This window comes from Heterocephalus glaber, unplaced genomic scaffold (assembly GCF_053883595.1).
Source record: "Heterocephalus glaber isolate CG9 unplaced genomic scaffold, H.glaber_assembly_v1.0 deba00001569, whole genome shotgun sequence".
NCBI classification, from domain to species: Eukaryota; Metazoa; Chordata; class Mammalia; order Rodentia; family Bathyergidae; genus Heterocephalus; species Heterocephalus glaber.
In genome coordinates, this window is record NW_028258354.1 from 9487291 (window position 1) to 9511117 (window position 23827).

At 37.0% G+C, this 23827-nt stretch overlaps 1 protein-coding gene across 7 annotated transcripts in view; it reads left to right on the forward strand.

Moving 5' to 3' along the window:
• Srgap1 (SLIT-ROBO Rho GTPase activating protein 1) overlaps nt 1–23827 on the forward strand; it is a 308189-nt gene that overhangs the window by 240872 nt on the left and 43490 nt on the right. For 5 of the 7 annotated variants that reach the window (XM_004861126.4, XM_087192365.1, XM_087192363.1 and 2 more), the window contains 7 exons: nt 1467–1664; nt 2131–2215; nt 8984–9011; nt 12985–13087; nt 16712–16772; nt 16920–16997; nt 19207–19341. In XM_004861126.4, coding sequence (XP_004861183.1) covers nt 1467–1664; nt 2131–2215; nt 8984–9011; nt 12985–13087; nt 16712–16772; nt 16920–16997; nt 19207–19341 — 688 coding nt within the window. Of the gene's footprint in view, nt 1–1466; nt 1665–2130; nt 2216–8983; nt 9012–12984; nt 13088–13593; nt 13628–16711; nt 16773–16919; nt 16998–19206; nt 19342–23827 lie in introns of all 7 variants that reach the window. The other 2 variants (XM_004861127.4, XM_013078301.3) reach the window with 2 other exon arrangements.

Sequence of the window (23827 nt, forward strand, 5' to 3'; positions counted from 1 at the left end):
ATTCTAAACTCTTTATATTGTGTGGGAGAAATATAAAGCTATTAATTTACATTAGATTTTTATAAGTAAAGATGGCATATGACCCTTGATTCTTAAAAAAATTATAAATAAGAAAGCTCCTAGAAAATAGAACAGTATCTTTGTGACCAAGGGCTAGGAAAATATTTTTAAATAGGATATAAAAAGCATTGATCCAAAGGAAAGAATTGATGAATTGATTACTCTAAAAGTAGCAACCATGTTCACCTGTGTAATAATAAAAAAGTACAAAACTGCAGTACAGAGTTAGAAAAGATATTTGTAACATGTATAACTAATAAAGGACTCATATCCATATCTACAAATCAGTGAGAAAAAGACTCTTAACCCAGTGGGAAATTGAGCAAGAGATTTGAGCAAAGTATTCCCAAAGGAGGAGATTGAAATTGCCTCAAACCTGTGATAATGTATTCTAGTTCATACATCAGAAAAATGCATGTTGAAACCATGGTGAGACACCACTGCACACCTACACAGTAGTTTAAATTAAGGCTAATACCAACTGTTGATGAGGATGTGAAGTAACAGGAATTCTCCTGTCTGTTGTGGTAATAACAACTACACTAGTCACTTTGGGAAAAAGTCAGGTAAATCCTATGAACAGCAGTTCCATTCATGTATGTGTGACCCAACAAAATTGTGCTCATAAAAACGTAATTAACTGTAGCCCAAAACTAAAATAAGTCATATTAATAGTTAAAGAGATCAATTATGATGTATTCTGACAAATATGCAGCAGTGAACTACTTTGCTAAGAAAACGTGAATTTCTCTGAGGAAAAGAAGCAAGATAAAAATCATACATGCTATAAGATTCCATTTGTGTAAAGGACTTAACTAATATATGATATTAGAAATAAAAATAATGGAAATAAGTTTGAGAGAGCAGAAAGGTGGTTGGGAGGGCATGAGGGTGCACATAAGGTACTATTTTCATCCAAGGTATATTCAATTTTTGATCATCCATCAAGCTATACATTTATGGTCTATGTATTTTTCTGTGTATAGTGTTGCTTCAATTAAAACAATTATTTATAGCAAAAAAGTAATTGTGAGGATCCTTAATAATCTGTGAGATTAATGAGGGCTTAAATATAAAGTAATATCCTCCTTAGGATTAAAGAAATTCTCCCCTTTTATTGGGAATATGCAATAACTTTTTATTAGTATAATTTTGACATACATAATGATCACATTCATCATAGGAAGTTTGTACCTCTACATAATGTATCTTTTTTTTCCTCATTCCCCTCCCTCCCCTTCAATCCTGGGTCTCTATTGACCTGTTTCTCTCCTCTGATAAATTCTGAACTCCTTGGGAGCTGGGCCCATTGTTCTTATCCTTGCCTGACAGGGTGGACTGACACTGAGTATGTGTGGAATTCATGAAATAATGTACTAACATTAGAAATGCATTTCTTTTCCCAGGTCAAGAAAACAACAGAAGCCACCTTGCAGACAATACAAGATATGGTGACCATTGAGGACTATGATGTGTCCGAGTGCTTCCAGCACAGCCGCTCCACAGAATCTGTGAAGTCCACCGTCTCTGAGACCTACCTGAGTAAGCCCAGCATCGCCAAAAGAAGAGCAAACCAGCAGGAGACTGAGCAGTTCTACTTCATGGTGCGCCATTGCTCCCCTGGCCATTCCTGACAGAAATCAGATCTGGGCTTCCCCCGTGATGCTTTTGCAGCTGCCTTGAAATCATCAGAGTACTTGATTGAAATGTGGACTCCCTGGCCCCCTTGGAGTTTCTGATTTAGTCAGTCTGGATAAATTTAGGAGTTAGTGTAGGAGTTAGAAATGCTCTAAAACAAGACTTTTAAAGTTTAATGTACATACATCAGCAAGAGAGCTTGTTAAAATGTAGGTTCTGGTTGCCATAGGTCAAGGGAGGAATGGGATCTGTGGCGCTGCACCTCATATAGGCTCACAGGTGATGGCTGATGATGCTGGACTGCAGATACAGCTTGGGTCCCAAAATTCTAGGATCTAGAAGATAAAAGGGACTAGACTTCAGATCTCATATGAGAAATTCCTTAACATTAAATTTTATTTTTAAAGTATAAATTGATCTTGCCTTTTGCAGAAACTCAGAGAATATTTGGAAGGCAGTAATCTCATCACAAAACTTCAAGCTAAACATGACTTGCTGCAAAGGACTCTTGGAGAAGGTCAGCCATTTGCAATAGATGAGATGATGACTTGGATTATATAGTGTGTCATGAACATGCTCCATTAAGAGTATGAATCATATGTTTGTGGCTTAAGCAGAAACACTACATGTTTAGATTTGGTTTTATCTGTGTCTGTGATAATGAAGTTTTCTCCCTGGAACTATTTTCTTTTTAAGCGTGTTAGTAAACTTGAGGAAGCATAGTTAGTCTGGGGAGGGCTGAGGAACTATGCCAGAGCTCATGAGTGATCTTTAGAACATAGCACTCTTAATGGGAAGAGAGTCTGGAGGAGCTGCCCCTGCTTCTGTGTTTGCACCCCAGCCACTATTTTCCTTCTCTTCTTGGACTTCTCCACCCTCCTGCACCACTCCTGTTTGGGTTTTTTTGTTTCTTTTTTTTTGGTACTGGGGATCGAACTTGGGACCTTATGCTTGCGAAGCAGGCGGCGGAACCACTGAGCTAAATCCCCAGCCCTACTCCTGTTAGTTTTAATGGGCTGGTATTTGTTGTTTGCTCTGTTGCCTTTTTGGACTCTAGAAACCAGCTAAACCAGTTTGTATGATTTTTTTTTCTTTTCATTAGATATTGTTGGTAGTTGAGAAATAATCCAATAGTATACAGTATGCAGTATCTAATAATAAAAACAATAGCAAGAGATAATATTTATGTAAGATTTTCTCTGTGCCAGGCATTGTTCTGAGCAGTATTCTTGAGTGGGCACTATTAATGCCCTCATTTTTGTGACTTTTTTTTTTTTTTTTTTGGTACCGGGGATTGAACTCGGGTCCTTGTGCTTGTGTAGCAGGCAGCAAAAACACTGAGCTAAATCCCCCGCCCTAATTCCCTCATTTTTATAAATGAAGAAACTAAGGGGAAAATTGACTATAGACAAAGGGATTATATAAATGCTATTATTTCTTTCTTTTTCGGTACCAGGGATCGAACTCAGGAACTTGCGCTTGTGAGGCAGGTGACAGAACCACTGAGCTAAATCCCTGGTCCAATTATTTCTTTTTTTGTCTTCATGAAATTTAAAAGGAAAAAAAATATAGGCAAAGGCCCTGTCTTAAGTGCCTCTGAGTCTACAATTTTAATTATATTTTATTCATACTAGATCCCACTGGAAGTTACAGATAAATAAAAGAAAATACAAAAGGAGTGGGAAATGAGGTGTGAGTTACTCAGGTCAAGAAAAGATTGCCACTGTTATACCTCAACTCTTGCCTCCTGTCGTTCTGGAACCTTCCTTGCCTACAAGACAGTATTTCCAATATCTATCTTATGGTTTCCTCCAAAGAATCCATCATCCTCGGAGAATTTGACCACATGGAAAAAAGTTACCATCACTTAAGTCTCCGGGTCTTATATAGTTAAGATGGCAGACACGGGTCCGGGATTTAGCTCAGTGGTTTCGCCACCTGCTATGCAAGCGCAAGGACCCAAGTTCAATCCCCGGTACCAAAAAAAAAAAAAAGATGCAGACACCAAGCTAAAAGATCAATTTTACCTAAGAAGAAAAAAATATTCACGATATGGCCATAATTCATATGTCTTGCTGCTAGGTGGCTCTGAATTACTGGTGGTATGTGCGTGACTGTCTCGTTGGGTGGCATGGGTCAGTCCCATCCAGTGGTACAAGCCAGTGGGAATGTATTAAACCACTAAAACGTGTAAAAGAATAAAATAACCAGAGGCAATGTATGAATCTTCATTAAATTCTGAATCAAAAAGCAAGTTATGAAAAATATCTTTTGCATAATAGAAAATTAAATGTAGACTATATTAAATGATATTAGTGACATAATGTTAATTTTTCTATGTATGATTATGGTACTATGGTTATAAAAAAGAATGGTCCCTGAAAGGTCATAATGTCTATAGCTTACTTTCACATGATTCTAAAAAAAAAAAAAAAGACACATATGGAGGAATAAAGCCAATTTTATAAGTATTAACAATTGAGAAATCTAAATGAAGAGTATAAGGATGTTCCTTGTACTGTTCTTTCAACTATTCTATAGATTTAAATTTTTTTTTTAAAAGAAGCCTTTTCATCTTTGAGTATTTTTCTTACTTGATGAATTGGCTCCCCTTTTTTTCTTTTTCCCTCATAGTATCATGTAAATTCTTTTTTTCCTTTTTTCACAAATGCCTCATAGTTCAAGCAGTGCCCTCAAGGTCATTTACCAGCCTCAAAGTATAAATTACCCTAAGTGTAGAATGCTTACAGGCACAAAATCCTTTCCTACGAGAGTGGATACCACTTTAGAAATTATGAGTTTGCAAGGATTAAGTAAGGGGTGCATTCAGTCTTGGTGATGTGTGCAGATGTGTGTTAATGTGGATTGGAGTCATGTTCTGAAACTTTTATGGTACTCACACAGTATAAATTCTCTATGTCTCCCAGAAAGAAAGCCCCAACAGTTCATGTTATTTTACATGTTATTCTTGGATAGGGCCATATTTTGGCCAGTTTGCTGAATCCTTACTCCAGATTCTGTCTTTTGCTGTTGCCCTATCCTATATAAAGCTGTATTATACCTTTTAAACTCTGAGCCAGGATTCCTTTATTCTTTCTTTCAGTGAGTTCTAGTGCGCTAGTGATATAGCTTCATTCAGGTGCTCGAGACCTTCACTGGTCTCAGTTTATTCTGCAGCTGGAACTGGATGGCTTTCTCCTGGTGGCAGCAGTCCACAATGGCCCCTGTCCCCTGGTTATAGACCCTTCTGCTCCCCAGTCCTGACCATCTTGCAGGCTTGGCAGCACACCAGTTGCTGATCACTTCCTGGGTTTGACACTCAGAGAAAAGTTGAGTATGGGAGACGTGCCCTACCTTTTAGTTTGATCACTGTGAGCCTGCTGGCTTTCCACACAATCCCTATTCTCATTAATAGGTTTACACCAAAAGAGACTAGGAGAGTTAATGGTTCCTGGCCCATAGTGAAGTAATCCAATGGTGGACCTTTAGGAAAGAATCCAGGCCCCTATTTGGTTAAATAAGGTTAGTAGTACAGAACTTAATGGTGTGTTTGGGGACAGTCTTGAGTTTTTAGGTAGAAATCACCTCACTAAATAGTACTAGACTCACTGCTGCAAAAACTGCCTTCACAGTAAAACAAACAGAGCCTAACCCGGGGATTTAGCAGTTGATCGTACACAGCTGAAACTGTAACTACAGACATGTGTTTGGCCTGTCTTACTGCTAACTTTTGGCAGGCTACCAGTGGCCCAGTAAGTTCTTTGATTTACAGCATTGTGAAGCAGCTACATCAGGCTCTTAAAGTGGCACTGTCAAAATTCAGAATTTTAAGTCTTTGAAAATTATTGGAATAGAAACACAGAATGAACTGTTAAACCATACTAATCATCGTCATCTTCATCCCTCCACAACATCACTATATCTTTGTGTGGTGTCACTTATTTTTAAATTGAGGTTAAACTGACCCAGTAAATGAGAGATATATCCATAACCCTGGGGCATGGAAAGGTATTTTTCATTTTCAGTAATGAGCCTAATGTTCACATTGGCTTCTTGCATACACCATTTGGAGTTAAGAGGGTGTAAATATCTGTGTAATTTTGCTAAACAAAGAAAATCTGACAGTGGGAACTGAGCTCCATATTACGTTATTTCTTGCCCTGGGCATGAAGTTTCTGACAAAGGAATTAAATAGGTTGTCTTCACACAATCCTTTGTCTGTCTTTGAGTAGGAGTACAAATATACTTTCAAAAGAGAAGCCGATTGTGAATAATTATTTCTTTTTAGAAAAGCACTGCAGTAGTTGGTATTCTTAAGGAAGAGAAAGGGCTGGAAAGTAATGTCAAAAATCCTCATAGGTCATTCATTAGGGAACAAATCCAGGGTGTCTCTGTCTAGTTGGAGCTATTTATATTTTAAATATTTTCTCTTCCTTTTTTTTCTCAAGTTGCCCCCAAACTTATTTTGATTATTTTATATAGAGATAAAATACGTTTAGATACAAAGAATAATTCATGTCATAATTCTCAAGTAAAATGTTAGAGTAGTTGAGGCTGATGTTGTACCAAGAACAAGTTAATCTTGGGTCACTTTTTCCTCCAAATGGCTTACATGTATGTGTGTATGAGGGAGGGTCTGTTGTTTTTAATAATTAAGTAGGCTCTCAAAGAAAGTGATTGAAATCTAATCCTCAGACCTTTCACATTTCTCTGGGAAGGAGAGTCATCTAAGCTTGTGTGTTATTGATCTATTAATGATCATACTGATTAAAAAACAAAACCTCATTTGTCAGTTGGAAAACATGCAGGACTGTTAACTGAATAAATACTGGGTGTGGTAGTGTAGTTGTGCTATGAATGATAGTACTTGCAAAGCTTGCTCTCAGTTCATTATTCAAAATGTATCTTTCGTAGGTTTTTAATTTTTTATACTACTAACCATAGATGAATGGAATAAAATTATTTAAAAGCAACTTAAGAATCTTTTTCTAAATCTAGGTAATAATTGGTTGAGATTTATTTTTAACAAAAATAGTACAATTTCCAATTTATAAAATATTTCATTCCAAAGGAATTATCATTAGGATTAAATCACTTGAAAACAATTAACCTGTTATTCAGTTAAATGTACAGATATTTAATAATTTACATATTCATGTAATTTATTAAACTTATTAAAATCTTCAGTATTTTGTATTTGGGCTTAGCCACATGAGGCAGACAGAAGTTTAAGCTGTGTATGTATTTTCTAGCATCATTCAAAGTATTTTCCAGGAAAAAAAGACTTTCTATTTCTAAAGGTAATACAATGTAGAGCTTGGGAGCACAGGTCTGGAATCATAACAGACCTGGACCCTAGGGCCCGGCCATCCCAAGCTAGTATCATGGCCTTGGGCAGGTCATTTTTCTATGCACTCATTCTCTTCTGTAAAATAAGAACAATAATAGAAGCTACTTCATTAGGTGATTACGAAAATTATGAGTTAAAATATTTAACATAGTGTTCAGAATGCTTTAGAGCACTTATTACCTAATTAAAGCTTAGAATATTGTCTAGTAAGTATTAAATATTATTGCTGTTTTTATTGTTGTTACTAATGTGTATTAGATCAGCCATAATGAAATGTGCAGCGTGACAGTACAATACAGAGACAGTTTCTCTATCAACTCTGGTCATTTTACTGGATCTCCATGGGTGACCTCTGCCAGCTCCTGTGGCCCCAACAAAACCTAAACGGCAGAGTCGCTCACATCCTTATCTCAAGTGCAGTCTTTTCTCTGTGCCTTAACCCTGTCTAGCCACCATCCTGTTGGACACTTTTCATTAGAGTATCAAGGCACCCGCACCATGCTGAGCCCACTGTCTGTCCCTCTACTTTACAGTAGATTTTCTTTTCCATTCATGAATAGCTACATATTTTTCTGGAGTTCTGCGTACACCTCTCCTAAGTAGCAGAAGGCCAGCAAAAGGAGAAGGGGCTTGTAGTTAAATGACAGATGGGACTAGGTAGAAGAGGGGGAATCAGGTTCTTCTCCTTTCCCCACATCCCTACTCCAAGTCTGGCCAAGAACTGATTTTGTCAAGATGTACAGTGGCCTGGACTATGTTGAGAACGGTATTCTCTGATATTATCTGTTCTCCCTAGTTTAATAAATAAATACTAATCAAATACCTTATGTTACTTGTTCTTCAAAAGTAAGTAATAAAATGAAAGCCTCTGTGGGAGCCTGGGAGTATTCATTCACTGTTCCCCACAAGCCAGCTTGCCCTTTGGTTGTTACACTGGTCTTGCCCTGTAAGTCTGAATCTCCCTGTTCTGATACAGTGGGCTAGTCTCACATATTTGTGCTGCCACATGACCTTCTGCTATCAGTTATATTTTCAAACTCTATCAGGACTATACCATCATTTTGCAAACAAATCAGCTGAATGGTTCAAGTCTCTCACACCTCTTCTCATTGCTCCACCCTGAATGTAAGAAAGAGCAGGCAGCAGCCAGCGACACATGCAAACTTAAAATTAGTGCAGATTGTGAGAGTGCTATAAAAATTCAGTCCTGTTATTTAAAGCAACTCGAGAAGCCCAAATGTAAAAGCAGCGCATGTTTTAAATGACAGAATTCTATGAAAGGCTTTTAGCTTACAAGTTACTGGAATATAGTATCATTTAATGTCCTTGTACATTATTATCTGTAAATGTCATTTCTGATTATAGAATACAGCTTCTGTCCCAGTCCCCTGATTTCATGTCAAAGGGAAAATGAATTCTCTCAGCCCTGTTTAACCTACTCCTCCCCAAGAAGAATCAGTCAAGACAGAAGAAATAACATGCAAATCTGGGATATCTTTCATTTATATTTTGTGTTTTGAACTGAGTTATGATCAAGAAACTTTCTAGTTTGTTTTTTAAATCTGCCTTTTCAAGGCCAGATTTAGCTCAGTGGTTCAGCTGCCTGCCTCGCAAGTGTAAGGACCCAAGTTCGATCCCTGGTACCAAAAATAAATAAATAAATAAATAAATATTTTTAAAACCTTCCTTTTCAAATTGTCACATGAAACGTTTCTCTAAGCTATAGAATTCATTAAATTTTATGGATAAATTTTATGAAATATTGACTCTGAATTACTTGTTTATCTTCATATGCTATTCTCACATTTACCACCATAAAATGTATGTTATTATAAACTCAGCATCCTAAAATAAGGAACAGATGATACAAAAGATTACTAAATATATCCCACTGATTCCATTCAGCTTACTTATTTTAATTTTTTGTTTTTGCAGGTCACAAAGCTGAATATATGACTACAAGGTAGGAAGATATTTTGTCATAATTCATAGTGTATCTCAGTTTCTTTTCTCTTTAACAATAAGCAACCATTTAAATGCTACAGAAATGAACATACTCAGTTAATGTGCATGGAAGATTGAGCTTGACAAAGCACAGCAACATGAAATGCTTGTGGTCCTTACCACAGCAGATATCCTATGGTATACCAAAGGGTTTCCAATAGAATTGTAAAGCTGTTTAATAAGCAGAGTCAGTAACAAAGACCTAAGGTAAACAGGCTTGGTTTATCTAATCCAAAGCACATTAAATCTTTAGAAATAGCCTGATAGGACTTTTGCTTTGATAATTTAGTTAACAACATGAGGTATATATCTACTGCATTAGTATGTAGAAACTATTAATTACATCCTGTTCTATTCTGTCTTATGCATATCACTTCTAAAAATTAGAGCTATGTTAAATACTCAGGATATTTTGGTATCTACCACTTCTTATTTCACTTTTAAAAGTTAACTTTTACCACTAAAAATAATAGTCCACATTTTTAAATCACTAATAGAAGCATTTTTAAGTCAGCACTGAGAAAGAAGAGCTATTCTAAAAGGAGATTCTGATTTGAGCTGGGGAGAATTTATGGTGGGTGTTATTTTTCTATGACACCATTTGTGCAACATCTAGAAATTATTCTAGTTAACTTAGCAAGCCTTTGAGCTTTCAAAGTCGAGTTGTGTTTGAGGTCAAAGGCATTGATAACTTCAGTACATCTGACAAGTTGATTTTCAAGGTTCTATAGTGTTATTGTTGGGCACTTTATTCATAAAGAAGCCCCTCTTCTTGGTGAATCAACTGGAAATACTGAGCTACTGACTTTTCTAAACTTAGCAAAAGAAAAAATGACATTTTTCTTCATTTCATAAGTGACAAAGAGGAATATTACCTCTATGTAATAATATGAAGCTTGTGGAGCTTTTTCATGTATAGTATCTCTTTGCACTGTCAACTATTTTGCCTGTTATTTCTAGGACATATTTAATATAAGTCACTTTAAAATATTTTTTAAATATTCATTCATATATTCAAATATATGAATTTGTAATGAGAATTATAATTGTCAAATACCCTAGGATATTCACATAATACTGATAGTGCTTCCTCTCATGAGTATCTCATACAAGAATCTAAACTACCAGTGAGGTGTGTGGTAGGCATAGAGCCAGAAAGAGTCATGTAGTTGGAATGTTATATGGTCCACGTTCAGTTCACCTAATGTGGGCACAGTAGAGTTAGAACCATTGACCCACCAGTGTGCCTAATAACCTACCTCTGGAGGGCCAGGATTTAGCTCAGTGGTGGCACCACCTGCCTCACAAGTGCAAGGTCCTGAATTCGATCCCCAGTACCAAAAAAAAAATAACCCACCTCTGCCATGGAAATGACTTTGATAACCACTCAGGTAGTTCGCTTTACTCCCAAGCCCCTCTCAGCAACTTTAGTTTCTTTATATTTGCCTCATATTTTAGATCCTTGGAACAGGCAATTTTCAGGCCTTTGGTAGAAGTATCAAAAAACATCCATCCCTCTGATAGTCCCAGCCAAGGATTACTCTGTCTACCAGTCATGCAGGAACAATTATCCAGTGCCATTGGAAGCTTTGGCTCTAGCTACAAGATTTGCTTGTTGGATGAACCAGTGACCAAATTCTGATGCCCTTACCTTCACCTACTCCTGATATCATGAAATGTAGAGCTCTGTTGGGTCCTGTAATAAGCATATTTTCTAGTTTTGGTATTTGATGTTTTGATCTCTTGGGTCTTACAAACCCTGAAGGCACCACCTCTCTCGGCTGAAGCAATTCTTAGAGATAGTAAAGACCAGTTTACAAATACACCTTTTATATGTATACTAGCTAATCCAAAGCCCATAATCCCAACTACCCCCTTTATCAGACTCCTACCTTCAGAGCCACTGTTCCCTTGCCTTTACACCCCAGGGCCAGACAACTAGAAATAGCCCCAGTACCCCAGAGCCCACTGAAAGTATTCAGTCTAACCAATGCTAAGCCTGCTTACACTGCTTCTACCATTCCTTCATGTTCCCCTCAGTCTCACACTCTCCACCTCCTGACCAACCCTAGTGGTTCCCCATGTGCTCCTCTCCACCCTCAGCAGAGCAGCAAAGCGTGTCCCTTCCTTATGGGAGATATAGCAGACTCTTTTCTTTTTTTTTTTTGGTACCGGGGATTGAACTAGGGACCTTGTGCTTGCAAGGCAGGCGCCAGAACCACTGAGCTAAATCCCCAGCCCAGCAGACTGTTTTCAATAGCAGTCATCTCTTGATCTGTTGGCTTCACCATACCAGAATAAAAACTTACATTTTAAAAACATTTATAGGGCCGGGGATTTAGCTCAGTGGTTTCGCTGCCTGCTGCGCAAGCGCAAGGACCTGAATTCGATCCCTGGTACCAAAAAAAAAAAAAATTTTTATAAAAATAATGAAAAGATGGATGAAATCAACAATGTATTGTTAAACATCTTCCACATCCCTTCCTTCCTCCATGAATGGCACTGAATTTAGTGTGTTAAAGATTTCGAAGATTTCAGCTGTAGCAGGACATGACATTCTGTCTGGTTTCCATAGAGGTTTCTATATTCACTTCTAAATATCTGCAAAGACTCCGTTTAAGCTTTTGAGTACCATGGGATTTGAGGTACTACTGGCTGTATACCTCATTACTCATATGAGCCCACCTGCTGGGAGATTCTTAGAATCTAAGAAAGGCTGTTATCAGCAGGTTTGTTCGCCTATTTTGTTTTTTTGTTTTTTTTTTTGAGACAGGATCTCACTGTGTAGGTCAGTCTGGCCTTAAATTCACTATGTAGCCCAGGCTGGCCTGGAACTCGCAGCGATCCTCCAGCCTCAGCCTCTTGATTGCTAGGATCACAGGCATGTGCCACCACTCCTGACCTTCCCTGCAATCTCTTGATTGTACCTTTTCGAGCTTCCTCATAAATTCTTGGGATTTTTGTTTCTAAACTAAACCTTCTGAATTTGAACGAGATGAACTAAAAAGGTATTTCTTCCTAGAGAGTCTATAGCTTACAAAGGGCTTTTTGTAATTTTCAGGTGTGCTGTTAGCCTTGCGGTGAAGGAGTTTAAATTCCAACATCTGGAAAGAGGTCTCAGGGCTCTCCTTCTATGTACTTAGCACAGATGTAGAAGTTGAATCAGGTTCCCTCTCTCCAAGTACAGTGCAAGATGATGCGGAGTTTCCAAATACAGTACATGATGCACTAGATGTGTAAGACTGGCTTATCCACCAACCAGGCAGGCAGGCAGGCAGGAGATGGACAGAATCCAGAGCACCATAAATAAGAACAGCCTAATGGTCTACAAATACTCAGGTGGTGGGATAGTTTGTTCTACAAAAATAATAGTTCATGTGACCCGGTACCCCTAATGGGAAACAGCATTAAAAGCAAACTATTTTTCTCACTTGTGACCCATTAATAGTCACTTTTGCTTAACATAAAGTCCCACTAACACCTCAGAGATACTGAACAGATGTAATGTTACTTGCATTGAAAAATTATGTTGTACCAGAAAATATCACATTTATTTGATTTCTCATGTTGGGATCTATTCAGAGCCCTAATTTCATGATCAGTTGTGTCTTACTATATGACTCGTAAACTGAATAACAAGAGTCCTGCTTTGTAACATCGGGCCAAATAGCTCACAATTCCATTTGGTAATGCTTATCCTTTTTAAGCATACTAGCAAATGAACAAATGCCAGCTATAGCATGTAAGAAAGCACCAGTCTAAATGAATACTTTGTTACATAAGTAAAAATAAATGGGAAAGGGTGGAACTCTTTTTTCCCCCATGGGCAGGGGTGGGGAAGGAACCCAAACTGCCATGCTTTGTAATTCAGTGTGACCTGTGAGTGTTTCATTTATTGTTTGATATTCAGTAATTATATTCCCTTCCCATAGGCCTCCAAATGTTCCCCCTAAGCCCCAGAAACACAGGAAGTCCAGACCCCGCTCACAGTATAATGCTAAGTTGTTTAATGGGGATTTGGAAACATTCGTCAAGGTACTGGCACCAGCCATCTGGGTGGCTGATCTCCACGCTTCTCACTATAATGGTCTTAGCCTCTCATGACATGAGGCAGGTCATTATGTCCAAGTCTGTCCTGGGGCTCTTTGCTTTCCCAGAAAATCAATATAATATTTCCTGAAGTCAGAGAGGAAAGAATATTTGAGTTGAGTGTCTTCAGAAAAGGAAATAAATGTGGATGTTATTATATGGGCAAAAGAGAAAGCCTTCTTTATTTTTTTAGAGCCATAATTAGTATAAAAAGGAAAAGGAAAAAGAGAGAAAATGTTTTATTTCTACTTGTGCAAATGAGATCACATAAAATGTATTTTAAACATCCATTTGTTAGTTACTCTCTGAAGCACAGCGAGAGTCTTGATTTCCCGTGACTTCAGGAATTCATTATATTGGATAAATTGGAAGGCCCTGTAGTCTATTCCCTGTATCTCTGCTGTGTTTATTCTGTCTTCTTTTTCACCCTGTCTTTCTGGTAATGCTTCTAGCAGAGGACGAAGAAACTCGCACACAAGGCATCAGGTATAGTGCTAGAGGGAGGTGAGGGCATGGCCTCCTTCACTGCCGATGTCATTTCCAAGTCACACTCATGCTTGGCTTTAATTAGATTTTTGAAGGTCTTTAAAAGAAAAATGTTTGCAGTTGGAAATTAGACAGAATTATAAATAGGCTTTACTTAGAAAGGAACTATAGAAATCAAACATTAATTTCAGAGGAATAGTCTTCTCCAGTAAAAGCAGATAGATTAAGTTCTCTGTTTTTGCATTATGCACTTGGCAAATGTATGAAATTTGAGTGAAGGGATTTTACAAAGAAACGTAAGTGTTAATACTAAATACACATTTAACATCAGATTATGGATTCTAATGCAAATTACATTTTTAAAAAGGGGCTTTCTTTCTCCTTCATAGCTCACATTTTATAGCATGGGCTGAAGTGTTCTTGAAGACTAAATTTATATGGGAAACCACATTTTTTTAATTACCTCCCTTAATTGGCATGTTACAGATATCTTTCTTTACATATCTGTTTATTGAATATGTGCACTAATTATTTTAAAATAAGCATGTGTAAGTATGTGTGTATAATATGCATGGATAAATAGATGCATACATGCATACATACATACATACATACATACATACATACATACATAGAAAGCTCTGGCAGCTGTAAAAATGACTTCTGACTTTGGAATTAAGTGAGAATGACTGGATAACCTAAATGGCAATCACAAATCCATTGCCTTGAGCCTTAAACCCAAAAGAGCCTTATTGGCTCTAATTTAATATACAATTATTATCAAATCTGATTATCTAGCTTCCCAACCCATGGCTTGCTTCTAAGCAGGGGCAAATTAGTTGGAGAGAAGAAAACAATAAAATGAAAGCAGCGAGATGTTCAGCTGATGGCCTGGGAGAGAAGAAGAATGTATAGGAAGCTCAGAGAAGCAGATGTATGGCCGTTATTTTGCTAATACAGTATGAAAATGGCTGTTTAAGATAATAGGAAAGTATGCCAATTATGTTTTTTAAAGATTTTTCATTAAGTACAGTTAAAGGAAACCAAAGTGAGGTAATAATAAAGCAGTTATCGGAAATTCACCTATATGAGTGCTTCATCTCCCCAGATGGCACATGGAGAAATCTTTGGTAGTGACAGTGACACACATAAAAACACAGAGGTCTCTCTCTGCACTTCTGAACAATGCTTGTCCAGATGAGATCTTGTCAGTGTCACTGGGAGAGCACCAGGGTAGAGTCTTTTCCCTGTAAGGAACAGGCATACAAAGGTTTGTTTGCTCAGGGCTGGCATGCAGCCCATTGTGTTTCACTTCTTGTAAAATATATTCTACCCAGGCATCTGGCGTCCATGAAATTACACACACACACACACACACACACACACACGCACACGCACATTACTTTTGACCACAGAATTCACTATATCAGAATGAAATACCAGTCATACCTAAAAGATTAACAATCACCTAAGTGATTTTAAAAATATTTTTAAATAGTACGAAAACTTAAGACTTTTATTTAGAACTTTCTTAATGCAAACATTTTTCTTTCAATGATTTTTTTCTGTTTTTCTTTATGTGTTAGTACTAAGTTCAGCAGAAGTGTAAACTAATATTCTCTTTTCATCCCTTGCATTTAAGTATTTGTTGCTCTTTTATATCACAGTGTTACATGAACTGTTCCAATAAAGGTTTCTTCCACTAAAACATGCTTGTATCTTAAAGAAAAATCCCTTCACACATTCAATAAATTTTGATATAGTTACATTGTTATCTTGAGCCAACTCGTCCACACTGAGATGCGTTTTTATTCTTAAGGCTCTTCTTTAAGGAATTAATAAAATTTATGTTCCTAAAACAAATTAACTAATTAGAGAAACTTAGTACAAGTCCCAGAAGTACCTGAGCCATTATATACTGATCAGATTGTCTTAAAACTTAAAAAAAAAAAAAAACTATTCCTTAGGAAATGCATTACTCATTTTACAAATGGCAAAGAATTTAAATTGCTGAGCTGCATTATTCCCAATCTTTCTCCCATGCTTAATTGGGAAGGCTAGTGGGTACTGAGTTGTGCTAATAATATATGGAGGAAACCTGTTTCTTCTTGTGTTTCAAAATAAAATTCCTCATGAATGTACACTTGGTTTCAGCTAATCATTTTTGAATCACTTGTTTTCTTTAAAGATTTAATTCCTGAAAGATCAGAGTCTTAAAAATATAAGAAAAATACATCCATACTCAGTAACTTTCTTTAACTCCATGGAGTGCATGGCATTGACACATAATTAACTGTGGCCTCAGCATCTCCTTCATCTGATTTGTCATCTGATACATGTTTAAAAGCACTTCCAAAATTTACATTTATTCATATTTTACAACATGTGGGAAAAGAAGTTTTAAAAAACCCTTCCTAAGAAAATGACATCTAATGGGATATACATTTGTGCAATTTTTCTTAATCCTAAAACATGAAAAATCCATAAGGATGAGTAAGTTCTGATGCAAACTAACTAAATACATGATACATTTTAATTATCTATGAAACAGTTCCCATAGCAGGTATCAGTAGTTATGTACGCTGTGTACTCTCGGGGACATGGTAAAGAGGATGCAGCAATGGCTGACAGGATCCGTCGTGGGGACAGCCGCAACTAATCAATCCCATAGCATTCTTTATCTGTCTATTAAAGATTGATCACTCATATCAGAACCTTGCAAAAAAATGAGTTATTCATTTTGATATGTAAGCCTAAATATATATAAAAAAAAGATGAGTTAGCGTTTAACATCTCTATTCACTAGGCACAGCAGACTAAGTTGAAACAATATTGCCTTCTTGTACTAAATGTATTTAATTTGGTTTGCTGCAGAACTGAAACATACCTTTGTTTAAATATAAAATCCTTTCACCTTTTTGGGGGGTGTCTTACAAAAGATTTTAGAAGGGGTGGATTTGGAAATGATCATATAAAAGGTTAAAAGTCACTGTAATTACTGTTGAACTGTGACGTTGATTGTTATATGTGATTTAATTTAGACCTTTCCCTTTGAAGTTAACAAATTTCCATCTCTTTACCCAGGACTCAGGACAGGTTATCCCCCTCATAGTGGAAAGCTGTATTCGATTCATCAACCTCTATGGTAAGTCACAAACTACAGAATTCTTATTTTAAAAATAATGGTAAAAGATGTTTCAGTAAACATGTCTTTTCATTTAACACATAATTCTTGGAAAAAGACCTAAAGAATGTGATGGGGTTTCTCCTCATTCTCTTCTGTTGCCTTTAGGTCTTCAGCATCAAGGGATTTTCCGAGTGTCTGGTTCCCAAGTGGAAGTCAATGATATTAAAAATTCATTTGAGAGAGGTAATTGTATGTCTGTATCTATAAGCAAAACATCTTTAAAAGTCATTATTCTGTATTGTGTGCAGTGGCATACTCATCCTGTATATCCTCAAAGCCTTTGTCTTTGCATTTACTTCATTGTGGATGCTAGAGTAATAATCTATTCAGAATAGCTGAAGAATAAGACCCAAATTATAAGTCTTTGTTATTAAAGGGAGATATGTATATGAGTTTTCTATCCTGTTTTAGAATTGAAAGTGATCATCCATGACACATGTGTCAAGATGCCCCTGAAAGGCTTCCAAAAGACACTAGGGTGGCCCTGGCCTAGTCAGCAGGTGTGTGGGGCAGCTCCTCCCAGCTGCCATTAACTCCACTTCCTTTCTTAGGAGCTCTTTTCTTCTTCCTAATACCATTCCCAGACTCCTTCCATATGACCTAATTGATGCCTTATTCATGTTCATAATAGGTTGTTCATAAGTACTACTAAACTTTTAATTAATATATTTTGATTAGCAAAACCATATACTTTAGTGTTAGGAAGACCTAGAATCAAATCAGAATCTCATTTACTAGTAATAGGATGTGAGTTGAGTGACTCAGTTATTAGTTGAGTCTCAGTTTCCTCATCTGCAGAATTGCAGATTATAAAGATTACACATAATCTGTGAAAATCCCTAACTCTTTCATGATAGTTATAAATGCTCTCCAAATATGACAATTTGTAGGGGATCCACTTTGCATACAGCTGTTACTTCCTTCCTATGTTTGGAGGTTAAGGCAAAACTGCAGGGTGGTCATCCCATGGAGAACAGCTACTTTCTCTATTTCCCCTGGTTCCATGTGGCATAGAACCCTCTCAAGTTTAAAGCCTTGGGTGAAGAGGTAAACTGAAGCCATATTACTTTTTCCTGTTCCACATTTTCTGGCCAATAGATATTTAGAGCAGAGCTGTATCCCTGTCAGCAGCTAAGTGTGCCACCTCTCTGATATTGACCCTATCCAAGATGACAAGAGGAAACGTGGTGAAGCATCAGGTTTTTGTGCCAGCTACTACAGGCAGAATGTTCTATTTTTTATTTGTTTACAATATCTTTGGGTATGGTTTTCTCACAGTAGACAACAATAATTCTGTTGCCCTAGAAGTAGGGAAAAGGCACAGGGGGCGGGGTGGGGGTGTCCTCTGCAAATAAAGTGTCCATACAGGCAAGCAATATGTTAAAATACAATAGGGGCCAAGGATTTAGCTCAGTGGTTCTGCCGCCTGCCTCCCAAGCACAAGGTCCCAAGTTCGATTCCCGGTACCAAAAAAAAAAAAAATACAGTGCACATTCTGAGAATTTTAGTAGACTTCCGAATTTTTTAAAAAGAGTATGATTTAAAGCTACATATTATGTTGGGCTTTTTAAGGATTTTATCTCAGGTTAATTCTCAGAAAGGTGGAATAGCCAATGTAGTTTCCTAGTATTTTTAAACTGTTTGCCACAAAAAATATAATTTTATATTGGTGATACATTTTTTTAATATCCATTTTTCATACAAATGCCTTTATACCACCAAGGGTACATTAGTGGTACATTAATTCAAATTCCTCCACCTGATTTCAGAATTTCCTACTGTTCTGAGTGGCTTTTAAATGTGCTGTGAACGCTACCATGCTACTTTGGGAAACATCTGTTATTTAATTGTAGACATTCACAATTCATATTTGATTTTTTTTTTTTTTTGTACCCAGGATCAAACTCAGAACCTTGCACTTGCCAGGCAAGTGCAGTGCCACTGAGCTAAATCCCTGGCAATAATTGATATGTTTGATAAATTTTGCTGACCCATAAAGCATAGCTAGACTGTGTCTTTTTCCCAGTAGGATAAGACATAGAATGTAGTTTTTGAAGCCATGTCAAACTATTACCAATTTTAGCTTTAAAAAATGTTTGGTTAAATTATAAATACCACAATGTTTTACTTTAAGATTTGGGCAACTTGAAAGGGAGTATTTGGTAGCATAAGTTTTTTTAAAGCTTTATGTTAGCTAACTGTTTTTAGGTTTATCATGGGGTGGGATATCTAAACCAATTATTTTAATTTTAGTATCATGTAATCTTTCATAAAGAAAAATTAAAAGATTTATGTATATATAGGAATATCAATGTGTGTGTATATATAGAAATATATTCTTGTTGAGAGAAAAAAAAGAGAAGCACTGTGTATCTAACTAATTTTTTTCTAGGTGAAAATCCTCTAGCTGATGACCAGAGTAACCATGATATTAACTCAGTGGCTGGCGTTCTGAAGCTCTATTTCCGTGGGCTGGAAAACCCCCTCTTTCCCAAGGAAAGATTTAATGATCTGATTTCTTGTATTAGTAAGTAGATTCTTTTTTTCTTAGTCTTTGCCACCAAAATTATTTCACTAACCAACTTCCTGGAAAAGATAGCAGTCCTCCTTCACATACTCCTCCATTACCCCATTACCACCATATTTCTGAGGCCATTTGTTTTCTTTCTGGATACAGCATGAGTCACCCTCCGAGCTGTGGCCTTACCCGAAGCTGAGTGGGCTTTGCTTTGGGCTGAACATCTTTATGCCCCATAGAACCAAGAGCTGACAGCTTAGTTGCTAGAGTAAAGCAGAAAAGCAGGTGCCAGCTGCCTAAGGGAAAAGAGAAAGTTGTAACATGGAAATGGAGTCATTTTTGGCTTTTGGTTTTTTATTTTTATTTTTTATTTTTTTTCCATTGTGAAACATTTTTGTTTTGCAGTATTAAGCTTGATTAAAATCAGTGCAAAAAGATACTAAGTACATAGGGTAAAAGGACTAGCTGTTTCAGTATGTGTCTTTTATAATTCAGGTAGGACAATGGGCATATAAATCAACATCTCTAACTCAAGAATGTAACTGAAGGGTGAGACACAGATACCGCGCAGAATCTACTGGCCTCCAAAAGCATTCAGGGAATCATCAAATATGTTGGACACCTTGTATTTTGATTTTGGTTCAGGTGTAGTCTGTGCAGATTGGTTTTTTGGTTTGGTTGTCTTAGTCTGGAGATCAGAGGAGAAGATACCATCTATATTATCATCGAAGATAGACTTAGCTTCCACTTTATTTTTGGACTTTCCTTTTGGTTTTTTATTTTTCTCAACCAGTTTTAGAAACAGACTAAGTTTCTAAATTTCTTTGAATGTTATTTGGAAAAATAAAGTAAAATGGAATAACAGTTTATATTAGGGTACAGGAACACCAGGTAGCAATTGGATGTCAACAGGCATCCCCAGCTCATAGGCAAAGTTGCTCTGGGACTGTATATGATAATTATAAAACCAGTAATCAGCAAAGTGAAGCATTGCTGTTTTCTTCAGTGCAGTCTTACAGCAGTACACAAAAGAAAATACCAAGAATGAATTATTAAGCACAGTTAGGTTCTGTGACTGTAAAATTGCAGTGTCCCTCTAAGTCCAAGTTTCCAGGTAAGAGTCTATGGCTGACTTCAACCATATAGGCTTTCATAAAAATCAGGCTTTACACTCAGTGGAGAAAACTCCCTTGCCCCACCCCGAGCCATGGGATTAATAAATCCCATTGACTTGACTGCAGAGAAATCTCTTTTCTCATCCTTACTTCTCCATCCTCATACTTTGGTTTCTCACTGGAGCTATTGTAATCTCTGTAACTCCTTAGTTCTAGCTTTTGTCCTCCCTCACCAAATCCCACTCTGCATCATTCCATTCTCTATATCACAACTAGATTCAAAAAGGAAAATGACAGTGTTTGCTCTCTCTCCTGTTTGAAACCTGTTTTAGTATTTCCCACACTCCTTGGTATGGCCAGTTCACAGAACGGAATTCCTTCTCCATCTGATCTCTTCCTGCTGCTATGCAACCATCTCCTGCCTCCTCTAACGTATTTTTTGGTAATGTTGAAATATCCAGGGCAGTATAGCAAAGTGCACACGTGCCAGGCCTCTTCCTACCCCCATGCCTCTACCCAGGCTATTTCCTCTACTGCCTAATAGTCATCAACATCTGCTGTGAAGGTTTAGCTGAAATGGCACTTCCCCCAGAGCACCCGTCCTCCCTGTCACCCCAAGTGAATTAATCACTTTCTCCTTTACGAGTGTCCACTGTGTTCACGTATCTCTTAATTTTTCTTATTTCCCTACATTATAATTTTTTACTCATTCTGTCTCCTTACACTAGAGAGGTATTTTAAGGAAGAGGTCAAAAACACAGGTTCTGGTCAGAGACAGCTCAGATTCAAACCATAGCTCCACCGCTTGCTCACCAGCTATGTGACTATGGGCAAGCTTATTAAACTCTCTGCACTTCAATGTCATTGATAAAATAGGCAGAACATTAGTCTGTTCCTCACAGAATTATGAGATCTAAATGAACTAATACATGTAAAGTACCAAGAAGAGTCCCTGGTTTGGATCATGCTCAATAACATGGCCACAATTAGCTGCACGGGCCTGGGAGATCCTGAGGTCATACTCGTTTTCATAGTGCTAACACTTGGCACAGGTAATTCCAGGTGCATAGTAAATGTTCAGTACATTATTGTTAAATAGAATGCAAGTGAAGTGAAGACTCAGGATTCTACCAAAAGTTCTTTTGTTAGCATCTGTGCCTAAAGTCCTGTCTTTGGTTGGTATCAAGTCCACAGTTATAATTCTCTCCCCTCCATCAGATATCCTGTGTGGAATGTAGAAGTATGCCTGTGTGTCCATTCCAAGGTTCTTGTGTAGCCTGAGTCATCACAGCAGACCTCTGACCTAGCTGGAAAGAACTGAAAAGGAGTTGTTACGCTTCTGGAATTCTCCTTTGGCCATGTCCAGAGTTCCCTCACATCCTAGCTAGATAAGTTAGGTCTGGAAAAATAATAAATACTCCACAACACTTAGGGGTTTTCTAGGTCTATGTGAACTTTAATGTTTACAAGTAGTACCACTTCGATAAAGAACACTGGACCACATTGTCAGTTACTATTATAGAATCATTGTACACTTTCATGAATTAAAAACACTACTTCATTGTAGTTATTAATAACTGAGGTCATAGGGTCAGAATTTAGGTTCAAATCCTAGCTTTACCAGCTCTGTAAATTTGGGCAAAGATTAATACTTAATCTCATTAAATAGCTGTTTCTTCATTCACCTCATAGAGTCTGTGTGAAGAATAAGTGAGATAATCCACTTAAACTGTTTAATATCATGCCTGGCCCTGTAGTGAGCCTCAATAAATGCTGCTAGCTGTCATTGTTACTACTATTACAGCTGTTCCTACTGCAAACTCATGCCGCCTATGCCAATACCTGGTTTAACCACTTACCAATCTTGTATTCTGGCAAACATGTATTTCTTTGACATAATTACATCAGCTGCATTTAGAAATGATGCTGCTGTAACCCAGAAGTTGTATTTGTCCCAGCATGGTTTTTTCCCAACACATTGAATGTTTTGTAACAAAGTCAAGCTTTCTCACAATTAAAGTCATGTTTACAAAATATGTAGACCATAGGAGAAAATAGGAAATATACACAGGTATCGTCCATGGAGGTGGTGCCTGACATACTGCAAGTACAGATGGAGAAGCTTCCAAAACATTTTCCTCTTTATCAAAACAATAGACTAATGCAAATCAATGAATTAATAAATTTCCAATTAATTTGGATGAAAATAGTGTATTAGAAATTAGGGCTGGGGATTTAGCTCAGTGCCTGCCTCCCAAGTGCAAGGTCCCGAGTTCTAGCCCCGGTACCAAAAAAGAAAACTAATGCCCTTCAGAACCTATATCTTGAAAGAAGCAGGAGCCTTGAAGTTCAAGGCTGCAAAGAAGTTATACCTGCCAGTTAAGATTTAATTATGCTGGCATTTTTCATAGGATATTAATGTTTTTGTTAGTACTCTAGTTCCCAAGATTCATAGGTACTGAGCAGCTTATGTCAACCCTATTTTTCCTATACGTCTTATTTTATGTGTAGATAGGATGACTTTTCAGGAATACATTGGCACTAACAACCTCTTTGTATAATACCTCCTTTATATAATAATCCCTTTTCTTCTAAACTCTAACCTCTTTAGAAAGACAGGATTACTATTACTGATTTATCTCAAGGCAAGCATTTCCTTTTACTGACATGACAATAATGAATTTGCATTTTTCTTAGTTCTCACTATTCTTTGAGAATGGCATAATATATCACTTATCGTTGTATCCCCTCATTGATATTATATGATATCAAATCATTTTGATGACTGAATCTAGTTGATAGATTGCCTGCAATATGCAAAACATTCTGAAGACTTGATTCTTGCATTTAGGAAACTTAAAAGCTAGGAAGAAACAGAAGATGTTTGTGAATAAAAGCAGTCTAAGTTAGTATATGATAGAAACATCAAGAATTAGAAATTTTAGGGAAGAGAGGTTTCAGAGTGATAGATTGTTTTTACCCAGGCCATCTTGTAACATTGCCATAATTGGGCCTGATTTTCCCTGTTAAGGTAATTTCATGTGACAGTTACTTTGTATTGAAAAACATCTTCCCTTTTCATCTTTTCTAGAAGGTTATGTAAGTCTCTGTAGCACCCACTACTTTTTGCTTTCCTATTTTGGCATTGTTTGAGGGAAAGAACTCTGTGTGTGTTTGTGTGTGTGTGTGTGTGTGTGATGAGTTATTATCCTGCCATGTTGTGCCCCTAAATAACCCCATTCTTTGGAAATCTACAAAACATATATATAATAAAAGGCAGGAATGTATCTAAACATTTATTTTTAAAATGGACAATATCCATTCTCTAATTCACTGCAAATTTATTTTAAAAGATCACTTATCTGGATGAAAACAGTGGA